This window comes from Pomacea canaliculata, linkage group LG4 (genome assembly GCF_003073045.1).
Source record: "Pomacea canaliculata isolate SZHN2017 linkage group LG4, ASM307304v1, whole genome shotgun sequence".
NCBI classification, from domain to species: Eukaryota; Metazoa; Mollusca; class Gastropoda; order Architaenioglossa; family Ampullariidae; genus Pomacea; species Pomacea canaliculata.
Genome location: NC_037593.1, coordinates 12979063 through 12999050, shown reverse-complemented (window position 1 = coordinate 12999050; position 19988 = coordinate 12979063). Strand labels below are relative to the sequence as shown.

Genomic DNA, 19988 nt, shown 5'->3' with positions numbered 1-19988 from the left:
GTGGTGATCCATAAGATCTCTTGTCGGTGTAACTGTTATTTTTATTATTTTTTTTTTTTCAGGCATTGCAAAACTTGAAAATGGAGATTTACACAGTGCATTCTTTAATATGAATTTACTTTGGAAGATTAATTGCTGTAAGAACAAAATCAGTAACCAAACATGAAGGCAAAAACTGACAATTAGAATTTGTTGGGTTTTTTGTGGTCAGAAATGTTAACTACAGCAAAACTAGAGAGTTATCAAATATTCGTTCACTTCTTTCCAAAACAGTTTTGTCTGGATCATTGAAATCGAGTGCATGAGCTGCGCTTTCATCTTTAGCATCAACTTGACATCTTTTCGTTTTTTTTTTTTTTTTTTTGTATTGGTAACGTTAGCAAGTTTCAAATGTGATTACATAGTTATGTGGATGAATGTCACTAGGAGCGCGCGAGCAATTCTGGTTTAAAGCTGTACACTGTCAAGGAGATAAAGTAAGGGAGGTAACACTTGTAATTGCGTTGTGCTCAGTTGCTGTTCTTGTTTCCTTGTTCGTGTGTTTGCCACAGTCCTGCAATATCTTGTCTTGGTAACGTCTTTGGCAGCTGATATCAAGTGTGATGTCACCCTGGTTGATGACGCAGCCTCTAGAAGGGTCGGATCTTCATTTCCGCGAAGGCCAGGCTTCTCTTGTCGCGCCGGAAGCTGTACCAGTTGATGCCATCCCAGCCGTCCGAGCCCCTGGTCTTGTACAGGCCGTTGAGGTTCGAGTCGTGGCAGTCGTTGAACCACCACGCGCCGCTGTACGTTTGCGCGCACGACTTGACGCTGCGGTCGTTGTCGCGGTCGCGGGTGGAGAAGGCCATGCGGTTGTGCACCCCATCCCGGTAACCGCGAGCCGAGTCGCCCAAACTGTCACCTGAGAACATCATCATCACGCGTATACATTGAAAGACGCGATATCATGACTAGACCAGTCTAGGGTAAAAAAAAATAATATACATAATAGATGAGTCTGTACCCCTGTTTGTTACATCTGTATCTTTCGCAGAGTAATAGAATATGCGTGTTCGCCGGTTTGTCTAGTCTGCACGTAAATTGAAGTGAGACGTGTGTGATGTTTAAGCTGACGTGTGTCTTTATTGACTCATCTGAATGACGAGTGTCATGTCTGCATGTCAGATGACTTAGTGAGCATGTCCGACCTTAGTGACGACCTTAGGTCTTGAAGGTATGGTCTGCGCATTGTGTTGCTGGTCACAAGTCAATTTACCTGCTGTTCCTGCAAACCCGCTGACTGTCAAGCGGTAGTTGTCTCTGGGACTCTCCACTCGGAAGTTGTCGTACACCGCGTACTTCCGCTCTCCTTCATGGTCCCGCATGTCCACGCGCAGCCTGTGGCGTCTGGCGGACGTGATGGAGTGCAGTTTCTTCAGTCCTGACCGCATGATAATAAAATAATCATCAGACCTGTCCTGTCTCTGGACATACTAATGGTGGCGCCCATCATAATACATTTAGCAATGTGTGCTCTTGTCGGTCTGTTCTCGCGCACTTTGGTTTACAAAATACGGTTCTTGCCCTCAATATACTTAAAAAAAAAAAAAAAAAACAAAAAAAAAAACACAAGTAGAATCGCTGAATTCTGCAGAAATAGTAAACTTAAAAAAAATTGTTGCATTGTCGGCCAACACAATTTTCTTCTTGCAGCTTGATTACATATTTTGCCGTCTAGTGACACCAATAACGACAATACGATAGGCACAACGTTGTAATTCTTTTGTTTCTTGCGAGTAGTAACGGTAAACTGCAGAATTCCAGTAAAATAATTAAAACTTCAAGGCAGTGGGCGATGTACCCTGTCGACAAGAAGGTTGAAAAATGTTTTAATAATGCATGAATAAATAATAATAAAAAAAAAAACCTCCGTGAGATACGGATAACAACTACGTCCAAAGCAGCTGGACTTCATTATCACTCACCTAGCCAGAACTCTCCAGTGATGCTACCAAAACCGTTTTCGTAATCCACCCAGTCGCGGTTAAAGTCTTCGCTGCCATCTTGTCTTCTCTGGAACACCTGCCAGCAGAAGAATCTACAGTAAGTCTATGACGATTTAAGTGCAGTATGTCGAGTACAAAAGCTTACCTAGCGATTACTTGCTACTGTAGTCGGTATTGCTGAAATGAACGAAGTTTTGAACAGACTAGAGAAGACTACCTCTGAAATTCTCGATTGACAGCACGCATGCGCGCTGTAATATGCACGATTCAAACAATATAGTAATGCACATCAGGACATGATCACAATAGATGTACTGCATGTCTTAACACGTTTTGTCACAGATTTTTTTCTGGAAAAAAATAGTCGCCCTCATTTGATTACAAGCACACACAGTATACTCTTACCCTCAAACCCTCTACCCTAGGAGAACGAGCACGCGCACACACACACACAGACAGACAGTACCAGCCAGCCTCCCCCGTCGGTCTGCATGTCGCAGTACACGGAATACGTGTTGTACCCGTCTGGTCGCAGGGTGTAGACACCGGACTTGGAGCTGTTGACCAGAAGGTCCTGGCATGTCTTGAAGCCTGAAAGGTGGGTGTTCGCATCTTAGACTAAGCAGGAACAAATAATCACGCAGCTCCAGAGAATAAAGCAATTTTTCACAAAATGTTTTTGGTAATAAATTACATCAACAGTGCAAATAAATTCATGATTCCGACAATTTGAAGTTAGACTCAGTAGGTAGGTTGGGGAAAGGCGAACTTAAATTTTTAAAAATGTTTCTTACGGTTTCTAGAGTTTCTTCATTATTCTCACCGAATTCTGGTTTCGGAGTTGTCGTCGTCGGGACCGGCCGAAGTGATTCCACCGACTGGTTCAATCTGCTGATGTGACCCAGCAAGGTGCTTTCAAGGTTTTCCAGTGCTCGGTTCATCTTCGTCTCCAGCTGCAGCGCTGCATCCGCCTGCTGTAGACTAGCCGCGTCCAGCAGGGAGCTGGTCAGGTTATCCGCCATAATCGAAAGGCGAAGTTCCAAGTTGGTCTCCAGCTCCACCATCTTCTCCTCCAGCTTCTTCTCTTTTTCCTCGCTCACTGACGACACGCTGCCAGTCATGCGCGTCTCTATCTTCTCTAGCGACTGGTTGACCCGCATCTCCAGCTCCCTCTGCAGCACGGAGAGCTTCCCTACCCCCACCGTTGACTCCCACTCCTTCACGCGGGTCCAGTGGTCCTCGAGCTGGTCCTTCAGCTGACTGTGCACGAGCTGCGTCATGGCGGACGCCATGCTCTGGCTGCAGTTGTGGCGCTGGGATTCGCGGTCCTGCAGCAGCTGCACGGTGCTGGACACAGTGGACCAACCATTCTGCAGCCTTGTAAGCTCTTGGCGGACGAATCCGTCGTCACACTCTGAGTCCGTCTGCAGGTCCTTCACCACCTCCACCTCCGCGCACTCCGTCAGACGCGACTCCTCCTTCAGACAGCATGACTGTGGGAGGGGACAGTCCAGCTGACAGCAGTATTTGCCAGGTAGGAAGGACTTCGCCGACACGTCGAGATGAAAGAAACCGTCTTTGAATTTACTACTAGGGAAAATCCTTCCTGTGGGATCCTGAAAATAAAAAGTAAATTCTTTAGGGTGTTTTGAGGTTTGGTTTTCAGCTTTAAAATCAAAGAACTAGGTAAACATTTATAAAATACAACTTAGTTTAAGAAAAACAAATACTAAAATACAGTGGTATGGTATCTCATACTGGGACAGTATCGCCTAACGAGTTCCAGTATACGTAAAACTAATTTTTGCATCATCATAGGGGTTATTAGTTTCAGATCAGGGGAAGACAGTACAGCGTTTATATATATATATCCACACATGTATATATATGTATCACGATATATGTATCAGGCGGCATGGGTCGTGAATTTACAGCAGTTGCAGTCGCTGTGTTCTGAATCTTACTAAAGTCTGGCTAAGCCCACTGGAAAATTTGAAAGCGTAGGGTAACACGGTGAAACCCCTGCACACGTTTAGCCACTAACCCTCCACGTTGCTGATGCAGGAGGATACCCGCGACTCTCAAAGGTGCCGCACAGCACGCGCTCGGTGGGTCCATTTGCAGGCTCGCGGTACACAAATAGTTTTCCGTCAGACGTACGTGGGGGCTCTGCAGAAAAAAGAACAATAACAAAATTGTTACTATTAATAATAATAATAACAAAAAAACACGAAGACGAACATATTTAATATTTAAACAATTGATGCCAGTATACTCGTGTTTTAATTTTGTCAAAATCTGTCCACCTACTATCATTATCTACTATGTACATTACTGACGTTACATTACTAGAAGATTTATATTATATATGATATATTTATATTATTTTAAAATAATATATTTATATTATATTTGATTTGGTGACAACTTTAAAGAAATATAGTCTTGACTGTGGCGAGGCTTATCTCATCCATGCATTCATCAAGGAAGCTACACAGACGATAGATTGATCACGTGACTAACCTGTGACCAATAGCCGCAAAGTCTTCTTTGTTGTGTTGGATCCATGGACTTTGAGTTCTATGGTGTATTTCCCGAGGTCGTCTAGTGTCAGACTGTTGAGGACCACACTGCCGTCGGGGTACACGAAGAGGCGATCCTACACACACCCAGCCTCTGTACTCACCATGTTATCAAGACATCCAGTTTATCTATCAGTCATCCATGTATACACTCATCCAATTGTACATCCATATGCGCACCCAAATCACCATTGATCAGATCGATCCATCAAATTATAGGAAATTAGTGTCATTTAGAAAAAATGATTAAGGAAGAATCAGTCTGTCATCATCACGTGACCATCAGTTACCGTCAGTGTCCCCGAAGCGTTGACTGTGGTTGATGCCAGCGCCTCCCCGCCCCGGAAGACGTACACCTCGGAAGGTGTAACCTTGGGGTCAGCCTCGTTCAGCCTGATGTTACTGCCATTGCAATGTGTGACCAAAGTCGTCTGATTATGGACATCGAGACCTTCTGTAAAGGTCAACCCAGCTGTGGGCAAAGGTCGTAGGGAATCCAAATTCAGAATAAGCTGATTACTTTCATTTTGATAGGGTTGGGAGAACATTTCACGTGAATGGGTCCAAGTTACGGAAGAATGAATGAATAAATTGATGGTTAGACAGAGGAAGAAATAAACAGAGAGGATACTGGGGAGAGTATCTAGCCTTGAGATACATTCTCAAAAGTTTAAATAATTAAAATTTAAGACCGTGACTGAGTGCCGTGTGATGCTTTTTTTCGCTTGATGAATTGATTAAAATATAATGAAAGAACATAGTAATTGCCATGAAAGAATCACAACAAACTAGCTGGTGATGGTATTTTCTTTGAAGAGCTTTTCTTTGCCTCCTTGATTGTTTGCATGTGTGTGTATATGTATGCTAGTACACATCAAAAGTGTGTGTGTGTGTGTGTGTGTGTGTGTGTGTGTGCACGTTCACGCGTGAAAACATGTTTGTTAATACAAAGATATGAATGTAATCGATACGTGAATAAAGAGAGTCGCGGAGTTGACAGGATTTTAGCCCCGAACTGATCCATGTGTACAGGATTTGAGATTTTTTTCAAAGGAACCTCTATACGGCAGAATCCAAGGAATTGTACTGAAGTTGTTGTTGTTGTTGTTGTTGTTGTTGTTGTTGTTGTTGAACACATACCAACAATGAGTAGCCAGGAGATGAAGACTGGAACCGCCATTGAGAATCCTGAAGCAGATACATTGAATACAACTCATTATGTAACTCGAACATGTACTGTCAGTTTTACGACACGCAGAAATGAACAATTTATTAGAATAAATCGTAACTAGTCTGCATAGATACATTTAAACATTAATACGTTCAGTTTGATTGGGACTAGTTCTTGTAATACTTGAACATGGGCAGACATGGTTGTCACGTGACCATTTTGTAACACAGAAGCAAAAAAACAAATAATGCGGTAACGCATAGGTTTGCTACTGAAGGCTTGGTAAAAACATAAATAGAAAATAATTTGGTAGAAAGCTAAGTTGTAAAAATTACGGCAGGCAGGTAACAACATGTCAGTAATATCAATGGTTGGTGCTAATGTAAAAGGTCATGAGGGCGCAAGTCCTAGCAGAAAGATAATCAACTCCACTCCTCCTCCACGAGAAATTGTATGAGGCGTAAGACCTTCTATATTTATAAATAATATACAGTGTTAAATTTAGTCTTCTCGTTGTACCAGCCTTAAGCCCCAAACAAGGTCTCTGCAGGAACATCCATTTATACAGACTTGGGAGGGAAGCTGAAACATTAGCCGTTTGTGATATATATTTATCAACTAGCGAGTACACAAGAGAGAGTATAAAGCAAAGGATAAAATACATTCATAAAATATTTTAAAAAACGGTTGACACAAAGACATGCTCTCTCTTTTCACAAACATGCGCACTAATATCAATAACCAACTCACTGTCTAGTCCTGACAACCACGGTGGCGACATCATTCGCAGGAAAATGTTTCTCTCAAGCGTCCGTCCAGTTTCTCCGCTGTGTGCGTGTGGCGCTGCCAGAAAGACCCTGCAACAGATTAGAGATTAGACCCTGAGGCTATCGGTTCCATCCCCACCAACACCCACTGTAATAAATCTACCTCCTCTTGTCGCCCCCTCTCCCTCTGCTCTCTCGTCCGTTTTCCTTCTTGCCTCCATCCTTCTCCTTACCATCCTTCGTGCCGACATCTGTGCCTGTCTCCCTGCTACGCCACTTTGATTATTTTTTTAAAGCACAAACATTAAGCTCTTTATTCTTTAGAGATTACAAGATACAGATGTTTACATGTACGGTTTTTTCTTGCTCTTTTGCGGACTGTGTCATGTGTGGAGCAAACATACTTTGCCACAACTCTCATGGAGAATTTCCTTTTCTGGAACAGGATCCAGAGGAAAGAACAAGACAGTCAAGTTTTCTGTCTTTCCAATCATCATTATTATTTATTTTAGTATGATGTAGTATATTTTTGTGGTGTTGTAGACTATATTTTCTTGTTGCATGCTTTACATTTTGTGAGACCTTCAAGGCCATCCTTGCCGCACCTCTACACGACTGCGTCTGGTGATGTGGGGCTGCTAACACCGAGATCATGTGATGATACGAAATAGTCCCACCCAGCTGCTTTTAACCGCAAACCCTGCAGCTCATGCCGACATATCTCTCCTCCATCAGATACCGTGAGAGGTCAAGAAGCTCGAGTCTTATCTTCAACCCCGGTTAATGTTGACAGCATTATTTTCGTTCTTTTTTCACGGCTACCAGGAGTTATTGTAGACCAAGAAGTGGAAGTGGTGTGGACTACTTAGGACGAACCAGGCACACTGCTCTGACCGTTGATGTATTCGTGGATTATTTTTTTTTTCTTCGAGGACACGCCTGGGAATGGCAGAGAACCGAGATTAAGTGTTGTTTATGTGACAGTCAAAGTGCGTTAGGAGATAACTGTAAAAGTATATTTTTGTGTTAAAAGGACGTGGCCCTAACCCCATGAACTTGTCATGATAATAAACTCAAAGCCGTTACTTCTACAAACGATGGAAACTCGTGGAAAAGATTCACACTCATGGACACGTGGCACGAGCACACGTTTCATTTTTATTTAATGCATCTCAATGAGTTACATAGCAACTGGTATCAAATGTGTTTATTTGTACCAGACTGTACACACACTATCTCAAAGCAAATGCATGCAGTGATATACCATTCTTATATCAAATGTAACAAAAGTTTATGTATTGGATAGTATCAAAGTAAAATGTAATGATCATTTTAATGCAAGTTGCAGCCTGAATGCTGAGAAAAGACACAGAAAATATACTTTGTTCCAAGATTCAAACGATCTCTTGTCTTTCAAAGAGATGATCAATCATCATTTATCCTCAGTTCAATTTTACAGCATCAGTTGTCGGTGTGTTTACAATTTTTTTTTTATAATTCTATGTAGGTAAATTTTCTTATATCGCTCGAAGAACAGAATACATATTTCCTGGGTTCTTAGAAGCGCCTTCAAGTCAATAGGACACCATGTTGCACCTCGTCCACAATGGGGCTTATAAGTTTTTTAAAATACACCGATTAAGATTAAAACGAGCTTCTATTTTTTAAAGCTTTGAGGAATAACTTTCCTCCATACCCTAGTTAGAGGTATACAAATATCCCTGAACTCATGATGTGAAAGCCATGACTGGACTAATTATTTGTCTCTTCTCTCCGATTGATTGCTACTAGTTAGTTCTCTCCGATTGATTACTACCTGTTACAACAGGGTGACATCCTTCTCTGCGTGGTAATTTTTGTAGGCGTGTATCTCGAGAACTGAAGCAGAATATGTATCCAAATTTGTAGAAATAGGGAGAGACGACAACAAAATGGATGTTTGAATGCTTAGAGACTATACACAATGATGTTGAGACTGGGGAGTTCAGTTACTGGATTTTCTTTCTGTTTCACACACACCTTGCCCCGTGATTGACTTTACTCGCTGTCTGAATGTTATTTAGGACGATGCAACATTTTGCACAGACTTCTACGTGGTCAGACAGGACCGTCCGCAGCTACGTGACTGTTTACGTGAGTTTCTTCTACAAATCGTACTGACAAACATAATTGTAGGAGCCAGAGCATCTGTAGCGGTGAGGCTGGTAAAGGGCAAAGGTTTGGGGAGACAGGTGTAGTAAGAGACATTCTTTATGTCTGTTCCAATAACCCGGCTGAAGTAAATCCCATCCAGACGACCGAGGACGTGCGTCACTCCGATGATAGGATGTCCCGAGGTCGAATCCTCCCAACCAAAGACTGATGTCGTTACTAGTTAGTCCTGTGTGATGAAAAATAAATTATATTTATGTTATATAAATGTGTGTCGTTTCAATAAAATAAATAGTGTATAAGTTATAAATTAAATTAAGATGGTATAAAAAATATTAATGATTTTTACTCTACATCTATTCAATCTTTCCTTCATTTACTACATAGTCGCGCACACACACACACACACGCGCGCGCACATTGAAACAGAGACGCAAGGAGACAGCTCCAGACAAGGACAAACACGCAAACATACAAACTGACAGCCGCACACATAGATGTAGACTCGCATGGTCCTTTTTCTCTCTCCTTCTCTCTTTCTCTCGCTTTTTTCATTTTTTCCTCAGCCTCTTCCCTTTTTTGTCATATTAATGTGCTTCATGAAGAACCTTCAAATACACTTACTCATTAATCTTGGGTTTTACCTGGTTGCTCGTTAACAAAATTTGAAAATGTGTAAATACATTTTCACTCTGACTCCACACTCACAGTTTACCTGTTTTGTTAACAGCGTAACGCACTCGCTCCTCGTCTAAAATGGCCGACTTGACCTCGAACAGGTGAGCATCGTCTCTCGCGCAGAGTGATACTGCAGAATCGTAGCTCACTCGTGCCGTTGAAACCTTCAAGCAGGCTCCCCTGTAAAACACGAAGCCGTTCTTCGTAGGACACTGACCTGAAAGAACGAAAATAGTTAAACATTGTTCTTCCACAAACCACACTGGTTCGATCATCGAGAAAAACATTACAAATATTTCATGATGTTTGGATCATGAGGACTACGCTACTGGTGGTGGATGGTGATGGTTATTATCATTGTGATGGTGATAAGGATTTTAAGATATGCGCGCATGCGTGCGTGTGTGTGTATTCTTTAAACGATCGTAGAAGAAAAATATCAATACCCATACCCTTCAAAATCGTGTCAATGATCGTGGAATAGTTTAAACGATTATCTTCGTCGATGGCTGACAGTTTCTTCTCGAGGTCCGACACCCGAAGCCTCAGTTTTCGCTGTTCGGTTTGTCAATGTCTGGACATTGCTGGTCATCGTAACCCTGAGATCTGACGTCACCTGTCTGAATGTTTTCTCCAACTGTGACGTCACGTTGTTTACTGTTTGTTGCAGACCAGCAAGTCCAGTTTGAAGTTCTCCAATTTGCTTGTTAGACTGTGACCGGTGATCGTCAGCTGCCCGAGAAATTGTGTTTAATCTTTGTCTCAAATCTTCAGCCTGGTTCAAAGCTGTGGTTATGTTTAATTCAAGGCCTCCATCTTTGTTTAGTCTGGATTCAAAGTTGTCCACTTTTTCTGAAACTGCTGTTATCTTCATTTCCAGTCTTTTTTCTGTTGTCAGTAGAAGTTCCTGAAGTCTACTGAAGGATTCCACAGCTATGGAAATGTTAGTACCCAGCTCCAACTGATATTCCTGGAGATGTTCCAGGGATCGGTTCATGTTTGTCTCCAGTCTATCGTCGGCACTGGCACTAACATTGTGTAACTCAACTAAGCCCTCGCTTAGTCTCGTTTCTAACACTTCTAGTTTGTCAGAAACTGTTGTCATTATCTGCTGTTGACCAACATTACATGATTCTGTAGCTGTAGATATCTTGTCATCTACCTGAAGCTGAAAGTTCAGCAAAGTCTGGTTCGTTTCTCTCTCTAGTTTAATGTTGGCGTCTGTAGTAGTGTTCTTCAAGTTCTCTATGTCTCTCACTATATCCCCTTCCAAAGCCTCTATTTTTGTAATGTAAGTGTCCAGCTGGTCACACTTGGCTTGCCGGTGAACCAGCTGAGCCATCGCGGACGCACTGCTCTGACAGGAGTTTTGTTGATTATTGTCCTGTAAGTCTTGCAGCTTCTGCACCAAGTGCAAGACCTGCTGTTGTAACTGTGAAAAGGCTTCAAAGGAGACACTGTCTTTTGTCTTGACCTCTACCTTCTTCGTCTGCACGTGCACTTTTGCGCACGACCTTAGCGGCGACTGGTCGTCAAGACAACAGAAGTCGGGGGCTCGGCAGTCCAGCTGACAGCAGTAGTCACCAGAGTCCGCCGTGTCGGCAGGTACATCCAGGTAAAAGTACTCATCCTTAAACCCGTCACTGCTTAGTGTTCGACCTGCGGGATCCTGTTAACAGAGAACTGAGAACGTTCATCTCCACTGGATTGTTCTCTAGTGCACATGCATAAATACACGGACACACACACTAACAACATAGCATTCTCTCTCTCCCTCACACACAAACACAAGTTTCATATTGCCTTTATCTTTACCTTCCACATGACTGAAACGGGTGGAAATCCTAAGGAGGTGAAATTGCCGCAGGTCAGGCGAATAGAACTGTCATGTGACACGCTCATCACAAATAACTGCCCGCCAGCGGTTACAGGTGAATCTGCATTAGATATTCAAAAATCTATACACATAAATATACATTTATTCAATCATTCATCTGCAAAATTTCTGATACATCTCATTTTATTCATCCCTTCGTTTCTTACGTCTGTCTGACCGCCATTTTCATCCTTCTACTTTATTTGTCCCCTATCTTTTGACTACTAATGACTTATCATTCAGCTCTGTTTAACTGCTTATCTCTCTTCCTACCCCTGACGACCAGTCCGATGCTGTGTATTCGCTTGTCTTCAGCCAGTTGCACCTCCACACCGTACGTCCCGAGGTCATGTGACTTCAGGTCGGTCAGAGTCACTCGTCCATCGCTGTCCACAATCAGACGGCCCTGAGAAAAACCGTGAGCATTTAGAAATGTGAAATTGGTTAATCATATCCGCACGTCCATCATCTGTCCATTTATTTATCACTTACCTCAAGTTTTCCCGTGGCGGGTACAGACGCACTGGCGAGAGTTTCTCCTCCACGAAACACGTAACGAACGGTAACTCGTGGATCTGGTTCGTTCAGTGTCAAGTTACTTCCCTTGCACCTCACAACTTTACTTATATGTGTTTCTACTGTCTCAGCGGCATCAACGCTCTCTCCTTTGTAACAGGCTGCCAGGGAACCTTACAAAAATTGTCATTGAGTTAGATCATTTAGTTTTGACTTAAGTAATGAGTAAGCGTTTGTAGTGGCTATTATTTTACTTGTATTACGGAAAGCCAAGAGTGACATATCAAAGATATAAAATTGTACATAATTATATCCTTTACCAACCGTGTGAAGATTTTCTGAAGAGGTGTGATGTAGAGATATCCACACGATACCAACAGGGTTACTCTAAAGATATGTATGAGGACTTGATGAAGAACACTCACCCCAGGTGAGAGCGACGAGAAGCCACGCAGGCGCCATTACAAGCGACAGGAGGCGAGGTCTTGTAAACAGACACATCATTGACAAACACATAACAGGAAATCTATTAATAGTATCTCAACAATTATCTTATTACTTGATAGTAATGAGTTCTTTATTAGGTATGAATGTTTTGTATGTACGTTTTGTATAACCATTAACAGACATAATTTATATGTATATATGGATGTAAGGGAAGTTGCGCATGCCTCCATGTTTACCAGAGAGCAAAACTAGATAGCGCACCGAATTTTTTTAAGGCAATAATCGATTGCAAACTACATTATTGCCTATAAACGTTTTGATGATTATAACAATACATGATATATTAATTATGAAACATACTAACCATAATAAGCCAAATGGAATAATTATTTTCCCTTTCATTTTATTTCATTAACTGCTGAGTTAACAACATACTGTAGTGAGCAAACAATCTTGCTTACTGATCCTACAACATAATGCAGACAAACGCAGTGAGTGAAATGAGCATAATGTATATGTGTGTAGACACGCCTAATGACTGAACATGTACAACTTATACAACATATACATCATATACAACAGATACAACAGATACAACATATACAACATATACAACATATACAGCATATATAACACGTACAACATATAAAACATAGACAACAGATACAACATATACAACATACCTTGCCGTGCAGACAAGAATTTGTCACAAACACCAATTGTCGTAAACATCGACTGTCCCCTCCTTTCGTGCTGTCTGCCAGTCTGCTGCTCACCAGAAGCTGTTTCTTGGGTTAGAACCTGGCTCGTGGCGCTCCCCGCATCCTTGTCTTGTGTTTTGCTGGAGACTAAACTGTCACTGAATCCTTGACACGGTGCTCCACAGACAGAGATAAAAGCGGTTGCAAACAAGTTGTCATTATGCTTTTAACAGCATGACTAGCTTCCTTCTTTGAGAGAGCAAAACTTTGAAGATAAGCATCACTTGAAGGCGAGTTCTAGACAGCTATACATATGTTCCACTTCCCAGTGCGTGGCTCTCGGTAGAAATGTTTGTTTATCGAGAGGAAATTAACTTATAGTCATTTTTCATTTCCCCTTGATGGTACGTTTATAGACAGTACCATATGCTATAGCATATTATTATTATACACCGGTAAAAATATTTTGGTAATAATAACAACGAAAGTGATCCAGGTAGGTGTCACAAATGTGTAATATGTCATGGTACATAAGAAATACTACACGGGCCAGCGTATGACAGAGTGTGTGTAGAATTAAGAAAAATGAACAGAGAAAAGAATTTTCAGAGTTAAAATAAATTTAAAAAAAAAAGTTTTTATTTATATCAGTGGCATACATAGAGTATTTAGGTGAGCAGTACACACACTGTTTCTCTCCCTACTATCCTTCTATTATTAAACTTGTTCAGAAAAGAACTGCTAGTGTTAATGTAGGTTTTCCCTACTTCCTGAAACAGAGTCTACTTGAAGATATACTCTTTTACTGGAATGAGGCCTACACGATCTGTTTTGCATGCTTTCTCGACCTTGACACCTACTGAAGTAAACACATTAGAGCACAAACTGTAGTGTGATACACAAACAACATGAATTATAGCAGACAGGGACTAGGAGTGGTAACGAGCGACACTGGCTTGAATGTCTTTATTGAGTACACAACACAACTGTACACTGGATGGTCACATTCGCGAACACACAAAAACTTAGACTTAGCTTGTCGATATACATATGGAGAAAAATGAATGACAAAAAGAAAATTATATTTTTAAAAAACATAGAAACATACCATTGATGGAAACAAAGGAACAGAGAGACTCAACGACAGACTCAGAGGAAAAGAGAGAGAATGGCTTCAGATGGAGACAGACTAAGAAAACATGAAGTTAAAGAAAGTTCCGGAACTGTTCCCAATGGACGACTTCCAGAGAGAAAGAGAGAGAAACAACATGCGTATCCTGGAAAGTTTTTGGTGGAATTCAAATATGATGAATGGCAAAGTTCATTGTTCACAGCTGCACAGTCCATAGGTCAGTAACCGTAGCCTGCTCAAACAAATGAACCTTGACAACAAGCCTCCTCTTGCTCACTCTTACAAAAGAGCTGCCGAAACAGTTTTATTCTGTCTGATTGCTGAATTATGTAATGTTATGAAGCCGCCCGCCACTATTTGTATGCACAATTTTATATATGCATTTGGGTTTGTGCGTACGTGTGTGTGTATGTGTGCGTGCGCGCGCACATGTCAGTGAACATATTGACATAGAAAAGGTTAAATAATTGAATTTTATATATTGTATATTTTATATATTGTATATTGTGTGTATATATATATATATATATCCGTTTCTCAGTCTGCCAAATGAAACACGCCGCTAAGACAGTGTTATTCTGTGCACTAATCTATCATCCATGTGTAGCTGACACGAACGATACCTGGTAGATAGACAACTTTCAAACTAGAAAATATCTGAAGATTTAGTTGTCGGTAGTAAACAGGAAGTAATCACAAACGGTCATGGATATCTGAGATCCGTCTGAGAATCGAAGGCATGCGCTAACAAGAGGCGCTGCTCGTTGTCCAGCTTCTTCTTCAGACGTTACAAGCCATCCAGACGGCAGCCGCGCTGTAGGTGTGTGTATCACTCCACTGGTAGGCATGCATGTCGAAACCGGAAGTGGAGATGGTATCAACACCTACATCGATCCTCACATTAAACTTGTTGCTTACGTCGAGACGAGTGATACCAACAGCAACCGTCGGCTTGGTTGTGAAGGGGAGGGTAAAGTCGACGTGAACTCTGTGAGTTCTGCTCACTTCCCCATTCGGCTGACGCACACTGGGCTGATCATGTGGCCAGAAGTTTATGCGGCCAGACTCACCTGTTTACAAAGCACAAATCATGAGGACATAAACAAAGTATACATGCAATAAATAAAAAAACCGTACAAATATAACAATCCCTAATTCACGTCTAGGTGTAAATCTTTCGATGTTAGTAATGTAATAGAAAAAATAAGTCGAAAACACGAAGCAAAAAGCTCTAAAGTCTATACACTGCGATAACTGACGTCTGCCTGTGTCTTGTTTGTCTATGAGTGAGTGTACCCGTGTACCCTGATAACGCGGAGGTGATGATCGTGAGCATGTCCTCTCATTTGCGCCAGTAGGATACACAGTCCTGATTGAAGAACACCACTGAAGGGGACATTTAACCTAGATAAGAACATATAATAAATGTGAGCTCCATACAAAGAAAACAAGCAACTCACATCGTTTTGCTGTCAGCTGATTTTCCATTGCTGTCAGTTGATTGTTCAATGTTGTTAGTTGATGCTTTAGTGCTGAAAGACACAGCAAGGAACTCATTTTCAATACAAATATTTTCAAGACATATTGAAACAAATCTTTAGTGCACAATTTGGAAGGAAAGAGAACTAAGGGAAGAAAAATGTTATTTATTTTCAATGGGCTAAGGGTTTTTTTCACGTCAATCGTGTAATCTGTCACAAAAATGATAATGATGAGGATGAGGAGGAGGAGGAAGAGGAGGAGGAGGAGGAGGAGGATTTAGAGGAGTATATTGTCTTTGGAGAATAATAGTAAGAATACATCGCTCAATTAGTTATTACAAACGAGTCTTGCAGTTTGGATATGATGCAGAGATATATACATACACTCAGTCACTTCATCTGTCTTGTTAACGAGTGCCGCCAACACCCAAACTAAGCTTGTAAGTGACTGGCTTGAGCTGGTCATATGACTGTTGATAGTGTCCTCCGAAGTTGACAGTCTTCTCTCGAGTGCTGACAGTTTTTCTTCTAACTTTGATACGTCGTTATTTATTGCTTGTTGGAGATTTGCCGTTCTGTTTTCCCTCTCAGCTTCCAGTTGTACAAATCTTTCATCAGCGGCCTTGGAGAAGTCCTCCAGTCGCTTGTCTAGACGCTGCATGGACTTCATGTTTGTCTCGAGATTATTTTGTATCTTAACACTACTTTTACGTACTTCTAGCAAGTCGTTGTCTAACCTCTGTTCCAGGGCTTCTACACTTGTAGAAAGGGAGGTCTGGTTTAACTCGAGCTTCATATGTGCAACTCTTAGCTGTTGCTGAAAGTCATTGCAGGTTTCCATAGCTTTAGAAATATTGTAATCCAACTGAAGTTGAACGTTCTCCAGAATCTGATTGGTCTCTCTCTGCAGCTGAAATCGATCCTCTGCGCTGATGTTCTTCACATTCTCCAGGCTTCTCTCTAGCTTCTTTTCAAAGCTTTTCACTGTGTTCAGGTAATCGTCTGTTTTGGCTTGAAGTTCAGTCATATGAGCTATCGCGGTCACAGCATTCTGGCGGCATCCCCCGTCATGTGACTCCTGCAGGCTCCTGGCCAAGTCCAAGACTTGCTGCTGTAATTGTGAAAAGGCTTCTAGGGACACACTCTCCTTTGTCACGACCTCGACCTTCTTGTTTGTCTGCACGTGCACTTTTGCGCACGACCGTAGCGGCGACTGGTCGTCAAGACAACAGAAGTCGGGGGCTCGGCAGTCCAGCTGACAGCAGTAGTCACCAGAGTCCGCCGTGTCGGCAGGTACATCCAGGTAAAAGTACTCATCCTTAAACCCGTCACTGCTTAGTGTTCGACCTGCGGGATCCTGTAAACAGAGAACTGAGAACGTTCATCTCCACTGGATTGTTCTCTTGTGCACATGAATAAATACACGGACACACACACTAACAACATAGCATTCTCTCTATCCATCGCACACATACACAAGTTTCATATGGCATTTATTTTTACCTTCCACATGACTGAAACGGGCGGAAATCCTAAGGAGGTGAAATTGCCGCAGGTCAGGCGAATAGAACTGTCATGTGACACGCTCATCACAAGTAACTGCTCGCCAGCGGTTACAGGCGAATCTGCATTAGATATTTAAAATCTATATTCATAAATATAAATTTATTCAAGCATTCATCTTCAAAATTTCTGATATATCTAATTTTATTCATCCCTTCGTTTCTTAGGTCTGGCTGACTGCCATTTTCATCCATCTGCCTTCTTTGTCCCCTGTCCATCTTTTTACCACTAATGACAAGCCGTGACTACTCATTATCCAGCTCTGATTAACTGCTTCTCTCTCTTCGTACCCCTGACGACCAGTCCGATGCTGTGTATTCGCTTGTCTTCAGCCAGTTGCACCTCCACACCGTACGTCCCGAGGTCATGTGACTTCAGGTCGATCAGAGTCACTCGTCCATCGCTGTCCACTATCAGACGGCCCTGAGAAAAACCGTGAGCATTTAGAAATGTGAAATTTGTTAGGCGCATCAGCACGTCCATCATCTGTCCATTTCTTTATCACTTACCTCAAGCTTTCCCGTGGCGGGTACAGACGCACTGGCGAGAGTTTCTCCTTCACGAAACACGTAACGAACGGTAACTCGTGGATCTGGTTCATTAAGTGTCAAGTTACTTCCCTTGCACCTCACAACTTTACTTATGTGTGTTTCTACTGTCTCAGCGGCATCAACGCTCTTTCCTTTGAAAAAGGCTGCCAGGGTACCTGGTTACAAAAATTGTAGTGGCTGTTATTTTAATTGTAATACGAAAAGCCAAGAGTGACATATCAAAGATATAAAATAATTATTGTACATAATTATATCCTTTATCAACCGTGTGAAGATTTTTCTCAAGAGGTGTGATGCAGAGATATTCACACGATGCCAACAGGGTTACCCTAAAGATATGTATGGGGACTTGATGTGGCATTTCGCCCTTAGTTTCCCTCCCGCTGACTGACCAGACCTGGCGTGAGTTTCTCCTCCACGAAACACGTAACGAACGGTAACTCGTGGATCTGGTTCGTACAGTGTTAGGTTACTTCCCTTGCACCTCACAACTTTACTTATATCTGTTTCTATTGTCTCAGCGGCATCAACGCTCTTTCCTTTGGAACAGGCTGCCAGGGAACCTAATTACAAAATTTGTCATTGAGTTAGCGTTTGTAGTGGCTATTACTTTAATTGTATTAGGAAAAGACGAAGAGAGTGACATATCAAAGATATAAAATTGTACATAATTATATCCTTTATCAACCGTGTGAAGATTCTCAAGAGGTGTGATGCAGCGATATCCACACGATGCCAACAGGGTTACCCTAAAGATATGTATTAGGACTTGATGTGGCATTTCGCCCTTTGTTTCCCTCCCGCTGACTGACCAGACCTGGCGTGGTGTTGGTCACGTGGTCACTGAAGGTCTTGGCCTGCATCACCCACGCGCCCCGTGATGACAGGATCTCCAACTCTAAAACTATTTCTCTATAGGCGTAGTTCAAGAATTCACACCAGTTTTGAGTTATCTCTTGATAATAAACAATGTCCAGATTTTATCTGTTGCAGTTTAACAGACGGAAGAAATATATTTCATAGCATATTTTGGTCAGTACTGAAATATTTCCCCGATTATTGGCTTCTTGCCCAAAGATAAGTGTAAAAGATGTTACTGTATGCAGATTCTTAAGAGATGAAGCTTTCTGAACGGTGACTGAAGGAAAGGATGTCTAAATGATCTAATAGAGGTTTGTTCTTTTTGAAAACAGAATTGATTGTAATGGGAGAAGCGATGCCTGGTAAATACAAAGATATATGAATCGCTTCTTATTACCGACACAATATTGCGCCTTTTAGTTCTCACTGGAAATGAACATTAAGAAGATTTCGCGTGAAAAAGGACTGATGAGAATGAAGAACACTCACCCCAGGTGAGAGCGACGAGAAGCCATGCAGGCGCCATTACAAGTGACAGGAGGCGAGGTCTTATAAACAGACACATCATTGACAGGAAGTGTATTAATATGATCTCAACAATAATCTTATTACTTGAAAGTTATGAGCTGTTTATTAGGTATGAATGTTTTGTATGTACGTTTTGTATAACCATTAACAGACATACATTTATATGTATATATGGATGTAAGGGAAGTTGCGCATGCTTCCATGTTTATCAGAGAGAAAAACTAGATAGCACACCGAATATTTTGAAGGCAATACTCGATTGCAAACTACACTATTGCCGTAAACGTTTTGATGATTATAACAATACATGATATATTAATTGTGAAACGTACTAACCTTAATAAGCCAAATGGAATAAGTATTTATTTTCCCTTTCTTTTTATTTTTTTTTAACTACTGAGTTTACAATATACTGAAGTGGGCAGACAAGCTTGCTGACTGATCCTACAACAATATGCAGACAAATACAGTGAGTGAAATAAGCATAATGTATATGTGTGTAGACACGCCTAATGACTGAACATGTACAACATATACAACACATACAACACATACAACATATTCAACATATACAACATATACACCATATACAACATATACAACATACCTTGCCGTGCAGACAAGAATTTGTCACAAACACTGATTGTCGTAAACATCGACTGTTCCCCTCCTTTCGTGCTGTCTGCCAGTCTGCTGCTCACCAGAAACTGTTTCTCGTTTTAGAACCTTGCTCGTGGCGCTCCCCGCATCCTTGTCTTGTGTTTTGCTGGAGACTAAACTGTCACTGAATCCCCGCCACAGTGCTCCACAGACAGAGATAAAAGTGGTTGCAAACAAGTTGGCATCATGCTTTTAACAGCATGACTAGCTTCTTTCTTTGAGAGAGCAAAACTTTGAAGATAAGCATCATTTGAAGGCGAGTTTTAGACAGCTATACATATGTTCTCACTTCCCAGTGCTTGCCTCTCGGTGGAAATGTTTGTTTATCGAGAGGAAAA

The 19988-nt window shown here is 41.6% G+C and overlaps 3 protein-coding genes across 3 annotated transcripts; all 3 read right to left on the bottom strand.

The window, feature by feature from the left end:
* Positions 1–47: 47 nt before the first annotated feature.
* Positions 48–6626, bottom strand: LOC112561549 (fibrinogen C domain-containing protein 1-like). The gene is made up of 10 exons (XM_025234107.1): positions 6489–6626; positions 5708–5755; positions 4858–5039; positions 4509–4644; positions 4030–4154; positions 2809–3601; positions 2452–2576; positions 1965–2061; positions 1256–1420; positions 48–901 (listed from the first exon to the last, which is right to left on the bottom strand). Exons 1-10 carry the CDS (start codon positions 6520–6522, stop codon positions 630–632), a joined length of 1977 nt encoding a protein of 658 aa, XP_025089892.1. The 5' UTR covers positions 6523–6626; the 3' UTR covers positions 48–629.
* Positions 6627–7630: 1004 nt separating this feature from the next.
* LOC112562567 lies at positions 7631–13380 on the bottom strand. Its single transcript, XM_025235865.1, has 8 exons — positions 12857–13380; positions 12152–12210; positions 11703–11899; positions 11484–11616; positions 11150–11271; positions 9787–11003; positions 9372–9551; positions 7631–8885 (listed from the first exon to the last, which is right to left on the bottom strand). Exons 2-6 carry the CDS (start codon positions 12186–12188, stop codon positions 9828–9830), a joined length of 1665 nt encoding a protein of 554 aa, XP_025091650.1. The 5' UTR covers positions 12189–12210; positions 12857–13380; the 3' UTR covers positions 7631–8885; positions 9372–9551; positions 9787–9827.
* A 445-nt stretch (positions 13381–13825) lies between these two features.
* Positions 13826–19879, bottom strand: LOC112562564. Its single transcript, XM_025235863.1, has 8 exons — positions 19598–19879; positions 18952–19010; positions 17560–17756; positions 17341–17473; positions 16991–17112; positions 15872–16844; positions 15467–15538; positions 13826–15076 (listed from the first exon to the last, which is right to left on the bottom strand). The coding sequence occupies exons 2-8, from the start codon at positions 18986–18988 to the stop codon at positions 14787–14789; spliced, it is 1824 nt and encodes a 607-aa protein (XP_025091648.1). The 5' UTR covers positions 18989–19010; positions 19598–19879; the 3' UTR covers positions 13826–14786.
* Between the last annotated feature and the right edge of the window lie 109 nt (positions 19880–19988).

Bases quoted from the DNA above. Each gene is read 5' to 3' on its own strand.
- LOC112561549 (XM_025234107.1), bottom strand. From the start codon at position 6,522: ATGATGTCGCCACCGTGGTTGTCAGGACTAGACA. The intron at 5,040-5,707 runs GTATGTGTTCAA...CTTTGCCCACAG, and splicing joins CTCCTGGCTACTCATTGTTG to CTGGGTTGACCTTTACAGAA. The intron at 2,577-2,808 runs GTGAGAATAATG...CCCACCTTTCAG, and splicing joins AACTCCGAAACCAGAATTCG to GCTTCAAGACATGCCAGGAC.
- LOC112562567 (XM_025235865.1), bottom strand. From the start codon at position 12,188: ATGGCGCCTGCGTGGCTTCTCGTCGCTCTCACCTGGG. The intron at 11,900-12,151 runs GTGAGTGTTCTT...AATTTTTGTAAG, and splicing joins TCTCGTCGCTCTCACCTGGG to GTTCCCTGGCAGCCTGTTAC. The intron at 11,004-11,149 runs GTAAAGATAAAG...CTCTGTTAACAG, and splicing joins CCGTTTCAGTCATGTGGAAG to GATCCCGCAGGTCGAACACT.
- LOC112562564 (XM_025235863.1), bottom strand. From the start codon at position 18,988: ATGGCGCCTGCATGGCTTCTCGTCGCTCTCACCTGGG. The intron at 17,113-17,340 runs GTACGAAGAGAG...TATCTAATGCAG, and splicing joins CATCGGACTGGTCGTCAGGG to ATTCGCCTGTAACCGCTGGC. The intron at 16,845-16,990 runs GTAAAAATAAAT...CTCTGTTTACAG, and splicing joins CCGTTTCAGTCATGTGGAAG to GATCCCGCAGGTCGAACACT.